The sequence below is a fragment of the Heterodontus francisci genome, chromosome 7, assembly GCF_036365525.1.
Source record: "Heterodontus francisci isolate sHetFra1 chromosome 7, sHetFra1.hap1, whole genome shotgun sequence".
NCBI classification, from domain to species: Eukaryota; Metazoa; Chordata; class Chondrichthyes; order Heterodontiformes; family Heterodontidae; genus Heterodontus; species Heterodontus francisci.
In genome coordinates, this window is record NC_090377.1 from 91587137 (window position 1) to 91603296 (window position 16160).

Consider the following 16160-nt stretch of genomic DNA (forward strand, 5'->3'; position numbering starts at 1 on the left):
ATAATAAAAAGGTATGGCTGATTATGGACCAAAAAGGAGATCTTTGAGTACAGGCAGAGGGCGTGGCTGAGGTACTAAATGAGTACTTTGGCAACACTCTCTGTTGTGAAGACAGATGCAATATCACAGTAAAGGTGGAGATAGTTTAAAAATTGGATAGGATTTTAAAAAAATAGAGGAGTTACTTAAAAGGTTGCAGTTCTTAAAGTAAAAAAAGTCATCCTGTCCAGATGGGATGCATCCTAGGTTATTAAAGGAAGTAAGGGTGGAAAGTGCAGATGCTTTGGCCATGGGGATACTGCCAGAGGGCTGGATGATTGTAAATATTACACCCCTGTCTGCATAAAGGGGAAAGGGCTAAACCCAAGCATTTACAGGTCAGTTAACCCACTGTCAGCGCTGGAGAAATTTTGAGACATTAATCTGGAACAAAATTAATTGCCACCTGGAGAAACAGGCTAATAAATGAAAGCCAGCCCATATTTATGAAAGCAAATTGTGTTTGATAAACTTGATTTGAATTCTTTGAAATAATGGAGAGGGTTGATGAGGGTAGTTTGGTTTGATGAGTATATGGACTTTCAAAAGGTGTTTGATAAAATGCTGCTTAATAAACTTGTTAGCAAAATAGAAGCCAGTGGCATTAAAGGGATAGTAGCTGTCCAAGGGACACAAAGTAGAGTGTCATGTTGAAAGGTTTTCCATCTGGAGAGAAGTGCACAGTTGTGCTCCCCAAGGTCCATGCTGAGACCACTGCTCTTTTTGATGTAAATGACCTAAACTTGGGTATACAGGGCAAAATTTCATTGTTTGCCGGTGACACAAAACTCAGAGGAGGATAGAAACAGACTTCAGAAGAGCATAGACATACTGTTGAAATGGACAGACACAAGGGGCTGAATTTTGAGCCCTCCAGGAATGGGCAGGGTGGTGGCGGGCCCTTAAAATTGCAAGCGAAGGTGCAGGGTGAAATTTCCCATGCCATTGAATTTAGTGCAGCATGGGGAAGTTCGAGGATGGCCTTCCTGCCTAGAAGCCAATTGAGTCCCTTAGGTGGCCAATTAATGCTCAGTTAAGGGTCTCTTCCTACCGTCACTGGCATTTTACTAGCAGTTGATGCGGGGGTTGGTGGTTGGCCTCTGCCACGTGTGAAGACCGCCCAGTAAAACCAGGCGGCCTCTCTCTGGGCGCTCATCCATGAGCATTCTGTGGTCCACAGAGGGCCCCCAGCAGCAAAAGCCACTCCCCTGCACTCAGCAGCCCAGCTCCTGCCCCTTGCTGGGACCTGCCTGACTGGCCCCAGCAAGTCTGCCCCACATGCCTGCAGTCTGGGGCTCCATGGCTGTTACTGGTTCGGTGACTGTTGCAGTTGCAGCAGTGGCCACTGCTCCCAGTGGCACTGCTGGGACTGCTGAGCTCCCAGCCCTCAGGCAGGTGGGATGCTCGTCGAACCTTTGCACTGGCAGTTAATTATTGGAGCACCATGAGATACAGTTTCCCTTGTATTTTTGCCCAGCCTTGGGACCTCTGCTGGGTGCATAAAATCCAGCCCAAGGTAGATGAAATTTAATGCAAATAAGTGTTAAGTGATTTAATTTGATAGGAAGAATGAGGAGAGGCAATATAAATTAACTGGTATAATTTTAAAGGGGGTGCAGGAACAGGGAGACCTGGCAGCGTAAGTGCACAAGTCTTTGAAGGTAGCAGGACAAGTTAAGAATAGAGTCTATAGAGTCATTACGGTACAAAAGGAGGAGGCCACTGAATCCATCGAGTCCATGCTGGCTCTCTGTAGAGTAATCCAGTCAGTCCTATTTCCCCCCGCTCTATCCCCTTAGCCCTGCAAGTTTGTTTTCATCATGTGCACACATCTGCAAAGAACAGAGTCCTGTATACTATATGTAGCTTCTAGTACGCGCAAATGCGCCATACTGTGAGCCCTACTGACGATTTTAAATTGGTTGTCAGCGTAATTCTTAGCACACTGAGGATTATTTAGCAAATATTATCCAATCGTGAAATCACATCTAATGTTGGACACTGTTTGTTTGAGATTTGAAAGCACAGGCTGGTTGGGTATGGCCTGTACCTTGCCCGTTGCGAACAGTGGTAGGGACACGTTGTTTGATACGAACTGCCAGTCTTTGGGACATACGGCCTGTATACCTAGCATCACACTGGCATTGAAATTCATATATCTTATTACTCATTTGTGTGCAGGCAGGACGTCTTTTTGGCTTGACTGCAGCATCCTGTTAGTGGCGAACACCACACATATTGCTATTGCATAGTAGCAGCATGAAACAGCAAGCTTCACCTGTTGCTGAAACTTTTGGCAGACAGAGAACATGTACACACATTGCACCTGTTTCAGATAAACAAAATAAGTGACAACCATTTGCAGGTTCATTCCTCGGGGCAATGCCTTAACCAATCGGAGTCAAGCTGCCTGGTTTAAATTTCAAACAAAGCTTGGCAGTTAACTGTCAGTCACCATAAACAGGTGCATTCTCCATGATGATGCCTCTACCAATCAATCAGCACTTTGTTCTCGTACAGTATAAAGTTGTTGCTTTCCCTTACATTGGTATTCCTGCGGATTGCCCTGATGAGTGCAAGACGAAAAGCTTTGACAGCATGTCTTTATTTTCATCAATACTCATTTTATATATGTCAAAGAAAGTAGTGGTTCTAGCACTGACCCTTGGGGAACACCACTGTCTACCATCCTCCAGGCTGAAAAACAACCATTTACCCCGACTCGATGTGTCCTGTCTTTAAGCCAACTTTTTATCCAATTGGACACTGACCCTCCTATTCCATGAGCCTCAGTTTTGTTAACCAACTTTTTATGTGGTACTTTGTCAAATGTTTTCTTAAAATCCATATAGACAACATCCACTGCAATCACTTCATCAACCTTCTCTGTTAATTAATTTTAAAAATGCAATTAGATTAGTTGAGCATGATCTGCCTTTTACAAATCTGTGCTGGCTCTCCTCCATTAATTCAAACCTCTCCAAATGACAGCTGATTTTTTTTTTCCCCCTGATTATTGTTTCTAAAACCTTACCCACCACTGATGTTAAGCTGACTGGCATGTAGTTACTAGGAATGTCCTTGCAACCTTTATTAAACAAAGGTCTTGAACAAGGAGAAAACTGATTTAAAAAGGCATATGGGATCATGGACTTAATATTTGGAGGCATAGAGTAGAATAGCAATGAAGTTATGCTAATCCTTTATAAAGCATGGGTTAGGCTTCAGTTGAAGTATTGTGTCCAATTTGGGTTCCACACTTTAGGAAGAAGGTCAGGACCTCTGGAAGGGTGCAGAGGAGATTCATTACAATGGTATCAGGGATAAAGACTTCAGTTACATAGACTAGAGAAACTGAGTTGTTCTCCTGGGAACAGAGTAGATACAGGGGAGATTTGATAGAAATGTTCAAAATCATGAAGGGTTTTGATGGAGTAAATAAGGAGAAAGTTTCCATTGGCAGATGGATCGGTACCAGAGGGGGTGGATTTAATTGGCAAAGGAACCAGAGGTGACGTGAGGAAAAATCATCAGTTTTTGCGATCTGGAATTCACTACCTGAAAGAGTGGTGAAAGCAGATTCAATAGTAACTTTCAAAGGGAATTGGATAGGTACTTAAAAGTGGAAAAAGTTGCACCATTATGGGGAAAGAGCAGGAGGAATAGGACTAATTAGATAGCTCTTTCAAAGAGCCAGCACAGGCACGATGGGATGAATAGCCTGCTGTTCTGTGATTACTGCCAGTGTGGCTGTTAGCCGGTTGTAAAGAGGCATGCAAGAATGAGAAGGTAGGAATGCCCCAACCCATATGATATGCCTGGCCTTTGCCTGGTGTCTCCTGACACCAGTGTGATTTGAGTTCAGTCACACAGAAGACTGAGTAGTTGAATATGTATAATCATTATGTGGAATGCATTCGGGCTCAATGTATAATATTGCCTCCTAGGATCACTGTTTGAAAATAGAAACAGTACATTAAAACAGATTTTTTGAGGAAAAAGCAGGTACCCATGTCTAGCCAGACTACTTGTTTCTTGTATTGTTTGAGTTTGCAATGGTATTTGTTACTCAGTTCCTCTTATAAGAAAACAATATTGAGGTAATTGACATTTCAATATTTTGCTAAACCAACAATACATGTAAATGGAAGAAATCAGTGGACAATTCTGAATTAACATTCATTATCTGTTGACCTGTAAATGGAAGCCTATTAAGGGCAGAATGCCTGTTTATATTTTTACAATTTTGTTTTCAACTTTAGTGTGTCCAAATAGATCAGTTGAAAATTGTGATATATCCTAATGTGTGTTGCAACAATAAACAGAAAACAGTTTATGAATATTTTTCCATCTAATGTTATGACAGCGGCCCAAAAATATGTCTGGTTGTATCAGTGATGAAAATAAATACCTTATCTGCACCTGATTGTGAAGGCCTTCAGTTTAGTTGCCCAGTTTATAATTTGAAAATTAGACTAATTGGATGTATTTGTAACCAAAGCAGAAAATGCTAGAAACACTCGGCAGTTTAGGCAGCATCTGTGAAGAGAGTAACAGAGCTAACGTTTCAGATTGATAACCTTTCGTCAGAATTAACGTTATCAACCTGAAATATTAACACTCTTTCTCTTCGCAAACGCTGCCTGACCTGCTGAGTATTTCCAGCATTTTCTGTTTTTAAGATTTGCAGCATCTGCAGTATTTTGCTTTTGTATTTGTAACCAAGTTCAATTCAAGATCTTTTATTTTGGTCCATCCTAAATTAAAACCGGTATTAAATCGGACAAGGTTTTTGTCTGGTTCAGCAAGCAGGTGTATGCTTTTATGGGGAGGATGGGGGAGATCGTATATGCCCTAGAAATTTAACCATGTATTATCTGTTTTCTGGTGTTAAAATGACCTCCTCAGCCTTCGATGTGGGAGGTAGAAAACATTCAGGCTGGCAGTGCACCACCCACCATATTGGTAAAGGTCAGAAAAATCAGCATGCAGTACCCTCGCTTGAAACAGGCATTAGACCCATTGCATATGCAAATAAGGGACCTTATGCCTGTCTGAGGCTTCAGTGCAAGATTGGTTTGCTCTGAGGCAGTAAGTGCCAACACTGGCTGTACTCAGGAATACCAGATCTGGAGGCTATAAAAAGGAAAAACAAGGTAAGTTTTTAAAAATATACTCACCTGAATCTGGAGTCAAAAGGAGCAGGCATTAAAAGGCTGAAAATGTTGGTAAATGGATCCATTCATGTTATTGTGGAATAAGTAATTTTTATTTTTAATGTTTAACTTTACAGGTTTTGAGCATTAGAAATTTCTCAGTTACAGGGGGAAAATGGTGGATAAAAATAGTTTCAAACAGCATTTTGAGCAAATAGTGGGAATAAATTAAAGACAGTCCCTTAGTGATGTGGATTTATTTTTCTTTTAACAGCAATGCTATTTCTACTACTTGATAGTACTTTTAAAAGCAAAATCTTGCTCAGAAATCTGAGGAAATATATTAAAATATCACTGAACTCTTTTTGTTTTTCAGATCCAACTTGAAACCATAGCAGCTAAATACATAATGATTCTGCGTGAACAAACGGGACAGGACATGTTGCAAGTGTCTGAGCGACATCCATCTGCCACAGCTTGCAGGCAGTATTCTGAAGAGCAGAATTCCAGAAGCCCTTCAGCAGAGACCATGGATGGACAAGGTACAAAATCTAATTGGCTTCTATGACTGCCAGGTTTAATAAATCTGCTTAAAATGAAACTGCACATCAAATGCTTTTTATGATTGAACTAGACCCAAAATGTATTATGATTTTGCTCAGCAATCCACCATTTGATAAAAAGAAAAACTGATTTAAAGCTGTAGCACAATATTGAAGCTGTAGTTCATTTTTGTGTAGCATCAACCTTCAGAGTAGACTTGATATTTTCCCAAGTCCAATTTCTGATTTACAGTATAAATATGGCTCATTCTGCCCTCTAAACCAACCTTATGGAGAGTTGTTTGTGATGGAGGGTAGCGATACAGGTAATGATAACCAGAGTGTGACAGGAAGGGATAGAGTGTACAAACATAAGCATGCACCAGCAAATAAGGTCAGGGTAGGGAAAAATGGTTTTAAAAAAAAACAGAATTAAAGGCTGTTTATCTGAATGCATTCAGCATTTGTAGCAAGATGGATGAATTGATAGCACAAATAGAAACAAATGGGTATGATACGATAGCCATTACAGAGATGTGGTTGCAAGGTGACCAAGGCTGGGAACTAAATATTCAAGGGTATTTGACATTTTGGAAGGATAGGAGGAAAGGAAAAGGAGGTGGGGTAGCTCTGATAGTAAAGGATGAGATCAGTACAGTAATGCAAAATGATCTTGACTCGGAAGATCAAGATGTGGGGCCAGATTTTGTTCTCCTCCCAACGGCGGGTTTTGTGGTGGTGTGGGGAGGGGGGGCGGTGGCTGGAGAATCTGGGCAGAATTGTCCGCCTCTGAACCCGCACGGGATTCCCGGTTCCGATTCTCTAGGGGTGGGATAGGCTGATGAGGGCCTTCCCGCTCAAAGGCCAAATAGGGGCCTCTTCCCTCTGTCACTGGTATCTTATCAGCGGCAGGGTCAGGGAGGGGTGGGCCTCCACGCAGGGAGGACACCTTGGAAAAGGAGGCACCCTCCCTGCGGGCTTGGGGTAGGGGGGTGTTCCTCCTTTGTGGCAATTTGTGGTCCACCGAGGACCCCCACCAGGAACAACTGGGCCCACTGAACACTGAACACCCACCCCCCCACGCTCCCCCTCGCCGGGTCCTTTTGGTCTGGCCCCGGCGATCCCACCTTGCCTACCTCTTCTCTGGCATTCCAGTGCTGCAACTGGGTCCAAGGTCTCTGCAGTACCCTGTGATTGGCTGGTAGCTGTGGGGTGGGATCCTCGTCCCAATAAAGTCTTTAAAGGGAAGGGACTCACGCCTCGTTAAACTTTGACCCCAAAAGACCAGAGAATCACTCTGAGGGTCTGAGAAAATGCAGAGACGGGGTTCCCCCTGACTTTACAGCCGGGTGCCGGGAGCCCCATCTCCTGCACAAAGTGCAGCCTGTAGAATCAGTTTGGGTAAGGATAAGAAATAGCAGAGACAAGAAGTCACTGGTGGGAGTAGTTTATAGTTGGGTAAGGATAAGAAATAGCAGAGACAAGAAGTCACTGGTGGGAGTAGTTTATAGACCCCCTATCAGTAGCTACACTGTAGGACAGAGTATATATCAAGAAATAATGCAGGCTTGTAGGAAAGGTACTGCAATAGTTGAGGGTGATTTTACTCTTCATATAGATTGCACTAATCAAATTGGCAAAGGTAGCCTGCAGGATGAGTTGGTAGAGTGTATTCCGGACAATTTTTTAGAACAATATATCTGGAACCAACCAGAGAACAGGCTATTTTAGACCTGGTAATGTGTACAAGATTAATTAATGACCTCGTAGTAAAGGATCCTTTAGGAAAGAGTGATCATAACATGATTGAATTTCACATTCAGTTTGAGGGTGAGAAATTTGGGTCTGAAATTAGTGTCTTATCCTTGTAATTGCCTTTAAGTTTATGAAGTCTGATTTGGCTAAAGTGGACTGGGAAAATGAGATAAAAGGGCAGACATTTAAGAAGATGGTTCATAACTCAACAAAGATGTATTCTATTCAAAACGAAAGACTCCCTGAGAAGGATGCACCATCTGTTGCTAACTAAAGAAGTTGAGGATGGTATCAAATTGAAAGAAAAGGTGTACAATGCTGCAAAGATTAGTGGTAGGCTAGAAAATTGGGAAAATTTTAGAAAACAGCTGAGGATGACTGAAAACAAATATAGGGAGAATCAAAAATCTGTCTAATTCAGCCTTAAATATATTCAATGACCTAGCCTCCACTATGGAGAACAGAGTGAACTAGCAAGAAATGTAAAAACAGACAGTAAAAGCTTCTACAAATATATGAAAAGGAAGAGAGTAGCTAAAGTAAGTTTTGGTCCCTTAGAGGATGAGGCTGGGGAATTAATAATGGAAAACAAGGAAATAGCAGTGACTTTGAACAAGTATTTTGTATCTGTCTTCACAGTAGAAGGCACAAAAAGCATCTCGGGAACAGTAGAAAATCAAGAGGCAAAAGGGAAGTAGGAACTTAAAACAATCACTATCACTAGAGAAAAAGTACTTGGAAAACTAATGGGACTAAAGGCTGACAAGTCCCCTGGACCTGATGGCATGCATCCTAGGGTCTTATAAGAAGTAGCTGCAGAAATAGTGGATGCATTTGTTGTAATCTTCCAAAATTCCCGAGATTCTGTGAACGCCCCAATGACTTGGAAAACCGCATATGTAATGCCTTTATTCAAGAAAGGAGGGATTCAGAAAGTAGGAACTGTAGGCCAGTTAGCCTAACATCTGTCATTGGGAAAATGCTGGAATCTATTAACGAAGTCGTAGCAGGACATTTAGAAAATTATAATGCAATCAGGCAGAGTCACAATGGTTTTATGAAAGGGAAATGATATTTGACAAATTTATCAGAGTTCTTTGAGGATGTAACGAGCAGGGTGAATAAACGGGAAGGTGGATTTGGATTTCCAAAAGGCATTTGATAAAAGGTTACTACACAAGATAAAAGCTCATGGTGTTGGAGGTAATATATTAGCATGGATACAGGAGTGCCAACTAACAGGAAACAGAGTGTCAGGGCAAATGGGGCATTTTCAGGTTGGCAAACTAACTAGTGGAGTGCCACATGGATCAATGCTGGGGCCTCAACTATTTACAATCTATATTAATGACTTGGATGAAGGGACCAAGTGTATTCTAGCCAAATTTGCTGCTGATATAAAGATAGGTAGGAAGACACAGTGTCTGCAAAGAGATGTAACTAAGTTAAATGAGTGGGCAAAAATTTGGCAGAGTATAATGTGGGAAAATATGAGGTTGTCCACTTTGATGGGAAAAATAGAAAAGTAGAATTATTATTTACATGGAGAGGCGCTTCAGAATGCTGCGATACAAAGGGATCTGGGTGTCTTTGTACATGAATCACAAAGTTAGCATGTAGGTACAGCGAGTAATTAGTAAGGCAAATGGAATGTTGGCATTTATTGCAAGGGGGTCACGTATACAGGTAGGGAAGTCACTACAACTGTAAAGGGCATTGGTGAGACTGCACCCAGAGTACTGCATACGGTTTTGGTCTCTTTATTTAAGGAGGGATATACTTGCATTAGAAACAGTTGAAGAAGGTTGACAGGCAGTGGGCTGCACGGAATGTCCTCAAGGCCCTACGGGAAAAGGAAACGGTGGATCCTGTCGGATGGTTCCCCGAGCAGACCGTCAAAGTCATTTGGCGGAATGCCTCATCACCAGAACTTTCAAACAAGCACCAAGATGTAGCTCGGCTGGTGGTGAGAAGGGCCCTCCCCGTCAGATCCTTCATGCACACCCGAAGTCTCGCCCCCTCCGCACAATACCCCCGCGTTGGCTGTGGTGGGGAAGAGACAGTCGCATACCTCCTCCTGGAATGTGCCTTTGCAAAGCAGGTGTGGAAAGAGATGCAGTGGTTTTTGTCAAGGTTCATCCCAAGCAGCTCTGTAACACAGGAGTCTGTGCTCTACGGGCTGTTCCCAGGGACGCACACCGAGACAAACATCAACTGCTGCTGGAGGACTATCAATTCGGTGAAAGACGCCCTTTGGTCTGCCCGAAACTTGCTGGTCTTCCAGCGCAAAGAGTTGTCCACCACCAAATGTTGCAGACTGGCACATTCCAAGGTCCAGGACTACGTGCTGAGGGACACACTAAAGCTTGGGGCAGCCGCAGCAAAGGCTCAATGGGGAAAGACCACAGTGTAAGGTTCCCCCACCAAGCTGGACTGAGGGGCTGGATCAATGGGAAACCCCTCGAACTGTATCGTTAATATTCTCAATTGCTGTAAATGTAAAACTGTAATTGACATGACAATTGTGAAACAGAAGGGTTGGGAAGAAACTCATGACAGTATTGAAGGAAACTGATCTCCCTTGCAATGTTTGTATTTTTTGGTGCTGTTTGGAAACTGTTTGGCAATGTAATTTTTACAGATTTTTATGAATAAAGTATATTTTGGAAAAAAAAAAAAAAAAAAGTTGAAGAAGGTTTGATCCGCTGTCTGTGCACAGACTGATGAGCATCTGCGACCAGTTCGAACTGGCCTCGGGAGCCAAAGTTAACCACGGCAAGAGCAAGGCCATGTTTTTTGGGAAGTAGGCTGACCGATCCTTTGTCCCCTTCACCGTCAGGTCAGACTACCTGAAGGTGCTGGGGATATGGTTCGGAAGGGCCAGGGTGTGCACCAAAACCTGGGAGAACCAAGAACAGTACAGCACAGGAACAGGCCATTCGGCCCTCCAAGCCTGTGCCGATCTTGATGCCTGCCTAAACTAACACCTTCTGCACTTCCGGGGCCCATATCCCTCTATTCCCTTCCTATTCATGTATTTGTCAAGATGTCTCTTAAACGTCGCTATCGTATTTGCTTCCACCACCTCCCCTGGCAGCAAGTTCCAGGCACTCACCACCCTCTGTGTAAAAAAAAAAACTTGCCTTGCACATCCCCTCTAAACTTTGCCCCTCGCACCTTAAACCTATGTCCCCTAGTAACTGACTCTTCCACCCTGGGAAAAAGCTTCTGACTATCCAAGGAGGAGCGAGTAGCCAAGGTACAACACAAGTTGAGCATGTGGGGGCAGCGATCTCCATTGTGGGTAAGAACCTGGTCATCAGGTGCGAGGCGCTCAAGTTGTTGCTGTACGTGGCGCAGGTCTGGCCCATACCCCACTCCTGCGCTGTGGCGGTCACCTGAGCCATTTTACGCTTCATTTGGGGATCTAAAATGGACTGGGTCCGGAGGACACGATGTTCAAACCTCTGGATGAGGGCGGGAAAAATGTACCCAACGTCGCCCTCATCCTGATGACCACCTTAGTGTGCGGCTGCATCAAGCTGTGTGTAGACCTCCAGTATGCAAACTCCAAGTGTCACTACATGCTGAGGTTCTATCTGTCCCCGGTGTTGCGAAGGATGGGCCTGGTCACATTGCCGCGGAACGCTCCATCCAGTTGGACTCTGCCGTACCGCCTATCCTTCATGGAGCAGTTTCTGCGGAAAAACACCTTTGACCACCAATCCATCAGGCAGTGGTCTGCACAGAATGTCCTCGAGGCCCTACGGGAAAAGGAGACAGTGGATCCTGTCAGATGGTTCCCCGAGCATTTGGCGGAATGCCTCATCACCATAACTTTCAAACAAGCACCAAGATGTAGCTTGGCTGGTGGTGAGAAGAGCCCTCCCCGTCAGATCCATCCTGCACACCCGAAGTCTCACCCACTCCGCACACTGCCCTCGCGGTGGCTGGTGGGGAAGAGATGGTTGCCCACCTCCTTCTGGAATGTGTCTTTGCAAAGCAGGTGTGGAAAGAGATGCAGTGGTTTTTGTCGAGGTTCATCCCAAGCAGCTCTGTAACACAGGAGTCTGTGCTCTACGGGCTGTTCCCGGGGACAGACACACCGAGACAAACATCAACTGCTGCTGGAAGACTATCAATTCGGTGAAAGACGCCCTTTGGTCTGCCCGAAACTTGCTGGTCTTCCAGCGGAAAGAGTTGCCCACCACCGAATGTTGCAGACTGGCACATTCCAAGGTCCAGGACTACGCGCTGAGGGACTCACTAAAGCTTGAGGCAGCCACAGAAAAGGCTCAATGGGGAAAGACCACAGTGTAAGGTCCCCCCACCAAGCTGAACGGAGGGGCTGGATCCATGGGAAACCCCTCGAACTGTATTGGGAAAATCTCGTGTGCTGTAAAATGTAAAAATGTATATGGCATGACAAATGAAATGGAAGGGTTGTGAGACAACTCATGATTGTATTGATGGAAACTGATCACCTTTGCAGTGTTTGTATTTTTTGACTTGGTGCTGTTTGAAACTGGTAATGTATTTTTTACAGATTTTTATGAATAAAGTATATTTTGGAAATAAAAAAAAAAGTTCAAGAAGGTTTACTCGGTTGATTCCTGGGATGAAGGGGTTGCCTTATGAGGGAAGGTTGAGCAAGTTGGGTCTATACTCAGTGGAGTTTAGAAGAATGAGAGGTGATCTTATTGAAACATATAAGGGTCTGAGGGAACTTGGCAGGGTAGATGTTGAGAGCATGTTTCCTCTCATGGGGAAATTTAGAACTGGGAACAAAATTTCAAAATAAGGGGTCTCCCTTTTAAGACCGAGATAAGGAGGAATTTCTTCTCCGAGTCAGAGAGACACAGCACTGAAACAGGCCCTTCGGCCCACCGAGTCTGTGCTGACCATCAACCACCAATTTATACTAATCCTATATTAATCCCATTTCCCTCTCACATCCCCACCTTCCCTCAATTTTCCTACCACCTACCTACGCTAGGGGCAATTTACCTATCAACCCGCAAGTCTGCAGCATGTGAGGGAAATCGGAGCACCTGGAGGAAACCCACACGGTCACAGGGAGAACTTGCAAACTCTGCACAGGCAGCACCATGACCCGAACCCGGGTCACTGGAGCTGTGAGGCTGCGGTGCTACTGCGCCACTGTGCCGCCCCAACAAAGGAGGCTTTGGGATTTGAACCAGAGACCTCTTGATCTGTAGTCAAATGCTCTCCCACTGAGCTATACCGCCCAGAGGGTCATTAATCTTTGGAATTCTGTTCCCCATAGTGGAGGCTAGGTCATTGAATACATTCAAGGCTGAATTAGACAGATTTTTGATATACAAGGGAGTCTAGGGTTATGGGGGCAGACAGGAAAGTGGAGTTAAGCCCACAATCAGATCAGCCATGATTTAATTGAATGGCGGAGCAGGCTTGAGGGGCCGAATGGCTTACTGCTGCTCCTATTATGATATGATTCACTTTGGCATAAGCTCTATCGCAATGGCTTGCAAAAACAAAATATAAAGGAGGGAGTGAACGCATGTGTATATTATCTAAGATGCAGACATCATCTGCACCATTAACCTGTCGAACAGGAATTCTGTGGTCTCTCAACAGACTTCCCTTTTTGTTATTGGGTTTAGTGTAAATGCAATGGTGGGTACACTTCAAATAAAATAGAATAATTTCTCCAATCCATTTGCTATGCTGGAAGCAATCTTGATCATGAACGAAATTAGGCCTCGTTCAACAGACCCTGTAATTCAGCAAAGCACTAGACTTATTTTATGTAGAGGGGAAGGGAAAGAAAGTAGCATTGAGGAAATGACAGGAGAAGAAATGAAAGTGCAAGACCAGATCACTTAGACATTCAGCCTTGTGCGTGTGGTGACACAGAAAGGTGAGGATAAATGAGACAGGGTATTTGATTTTCTTTTTTTGGAGAGTCAGAATTAAATATTGTCAACTTATTGTATTATTCAGCATTAATTTAAACTAGCAACTGCTTTTAAGTGAATAGTTGGCAAACTGCTTGCTTCAGTGCATTTTACTGAACCTGGTAACGTTTCATTTCTTCAACTCAAACTACAATTTAGATCTCAGAAAAGCATAATATTTTAGGATTGGAGTCATCTCAGGAAGTGGGTGGGCAGCATGGTCTTAGGGATGACCTTTTAGGTTCCAAGTTTCATTTAACACTAATCTGCTCCAAGACTTAACTGCAGCTATTTGAGTTCCTCCTGGATGTGCCCATGGTGTCCTTCTACTCCATCTTGGGAATTCTCTGCTGTGTTTGCTATGACATCCATTACTGTCTCTCCCAAAGCAGCAATTCAAACTGTCTCAGCCCCTTTTTCTAGCAACCAGTTTATTTGCTGGGTTGGTTAAACTTCTTCCTGTCCCACTTTCCTCTTCCATGCTGCCCTCCAAATTTCCATGAGTCTCCAACTTCCAGTCTGCTCTGTGTCCAGAAAGTTCACTCCTTTATGAACAAAGCCTTCTACATGCATGACCTCACCTTGAATATATGTCTTGATATTCTAGTTCCGCTGAAACTTGACTCATGTATGGTGACTCCTTTTCTTGCACCACCAAAGTTGCATCAACTGAGTAATATTCTACCATGACCTTTCTGCAACTCAGTGGTTGCCAAGTCCCATTGTAGCCTCTTGCCCTATTCCTTTAGCATCTTTTCTTGTCCAAGGACAACCAAGGCCATTTGTGCCCACCATCCATTTCTCTCTGCCAATTCACAACCCAACAACCTTTAAACCCCAGCTCTCCAACTACCAACTCCTTGTCCTTTGGCCAATCATGACGCTGGTGCACTGTTATTAACGCGAGCCTGCTTGGTTCTGCCTTTGAGAACCTTGTCTCCCACCAGGTCATTTGTCGTTAACTAAAGGGCTGAATTTTACCAGCCATCCGATGTCTGGGATCGTGGCGTCGGATGCTCGGAAAATCCTTCTAGGAGAGACCCACCACGACCTCCTACACAGAGAAGGCTTAGCCTCATTTTACAGCGGCGGTGAGGCCCCGGGCCAGCCCCTGCCACTCGGCGCTGGAGCCTTAATGTCGATATGCTAATGACATTAAAATAAATGAATAATCACCTATCTGGTAGTGACAGCTGTCCCATGCCGATGTTCCAGCCGGTTGCCGGAAGTCTGGCGTCTTCAGATCTCTGTTGAGACTCGGGGGTGGGGTGGGGGGGGGGGGGAAGAGAGAGTGAAATTTTCAGGTTGAGGAGGGTGGGGGGGGGCTAACGGCAGAATCCTACATGATTGGTGGGGGGGATGCTGGGAAGGGTTTGAAGGGTAAAGTGGTGCGTGTTCAGGAGGAAATGTCAGAATCTAATTTTTTTGGGGCTGGAAAGGGCTATTCAGATAGCATTCTCATTGGGGAGGTGGGAATGCGGATTTGCACTGAAAATTTAAACTTTAATGTTTTCACATCTGTCCCTTTAAAATTTTTAAATTAAACTGTAGGGCTTGAAGCCCTTTAAAAACAGCGCCTGCGCGGTGGCGCCGGTCGCCATTGCCGGGGATGGAGTAGCCGCCCCTTCTACTTCATCGGAGTCAGCCGTTCTGCCCCCTCCATTTAAATGAGCCGCCGCGTGAAATATCGCGCGGGCTCAGCGGCGCACAAGTCACACGTGCAAGCTTGCCGCCGAAAACGGCGAGCTTATAAAATTTGGCACATATTGTTCGCCGGTACAATTTTCATCTTCATATCCTTAAGACTGAGGTCTGCAGATCCATGCGCACATGGGGCATGGCTGGCCTGTTCTGTCCACAGCCAGATTTGCCTTGACCATCTCACACCATATCACATCTCCCTCTCCACAGCTAACTCCTCCTTATTGCTCTATCGTTCTGCAGAGTAGGGACAGTTCACTTGACAATCAAGCACCTCCTCTGACTCCACGGACCAGATTTTCAAAAGTTGGCAGGGTGAGGACGGGTGCAGATGTGATTTTAAAAATTGCGGTCCTGAAGGGTGTCTCTGGATCGCAATGCCTCCAGGACAGACTCCAATTTTTAAAGTTGAAGTTGGTAGGGGGAGGAAATAACAGCAAAGGAAAAGGGAACCTACTTGCCTCCAATTATCCAATTAACAGCCCATTAATCTCCTAGAGCTTGTTAAGGGGCTGAGGATCTCAGGACTGCAATTTTCAAATGGGATTCCAGTGAGCCTGAACAGTCTGATGCATATTAGTGCACAGCTGTTGGGTTCATAGTGGATCAAAGGGAAACTTTTTTTTTTGGGAGTTGAAATTTATGGGGCCCTTGGGGATCTTGCGCCAGATAATGTGCATTCCCTCAGTTTTGGATATTTGAAAACCGTCTTACTCTTTTATGCTGCCTGGCCCTCTAAGGACCTGTCTGCTCTTTTTGGCAAGACAATGGCAGGCCCCATCATGGATGCTGTCTGCCTTTGCCACTTGCACTCTGCAGGCAACTCCCACCTCCTGGAGATGCTCGGCACCACTAATTGGATGCCGAACTTGCCTCCTGCCCAATTAGGGCATTTACATCTCAAAATAGTATTGCATGTGCGACACAGTTGAGGTGCAGGGTTGGGACCCTGAAATTATCTGTGCCTCGGATTCCCGACCCTGTTTCAAAAACCGGTCCCATTATTCTTCCACTTCCCTCCCAAGTTC

General features: G+C 44.5%; 1 protein-coding gene across 3 annotated transcripts in view; it reads left to right on the top strand.

The window, feature by feature from the left end:
- The window catches only part of nab1b (NGFI-A binding protein 1b (EGR1 binding protein 1)), a 54864-nt gene that overhangs the window by 33612 nt on the left and 5092 nt on the right, over positions 1-16160 (top strand). For all 3 annotated transcript variants that reach the window (XM_068035644.1, XM_068035645.1, XM_068035646.1), the window contains exon 6: positions 5572-5737. In XM_068035644.1, coding sequence (XP_067891745.1) covers positions 5572-5737 — 166 coding nt within the window. The remainder of the gene's footprint in view (positions 1-5571; positions 5738-16160) is intronic.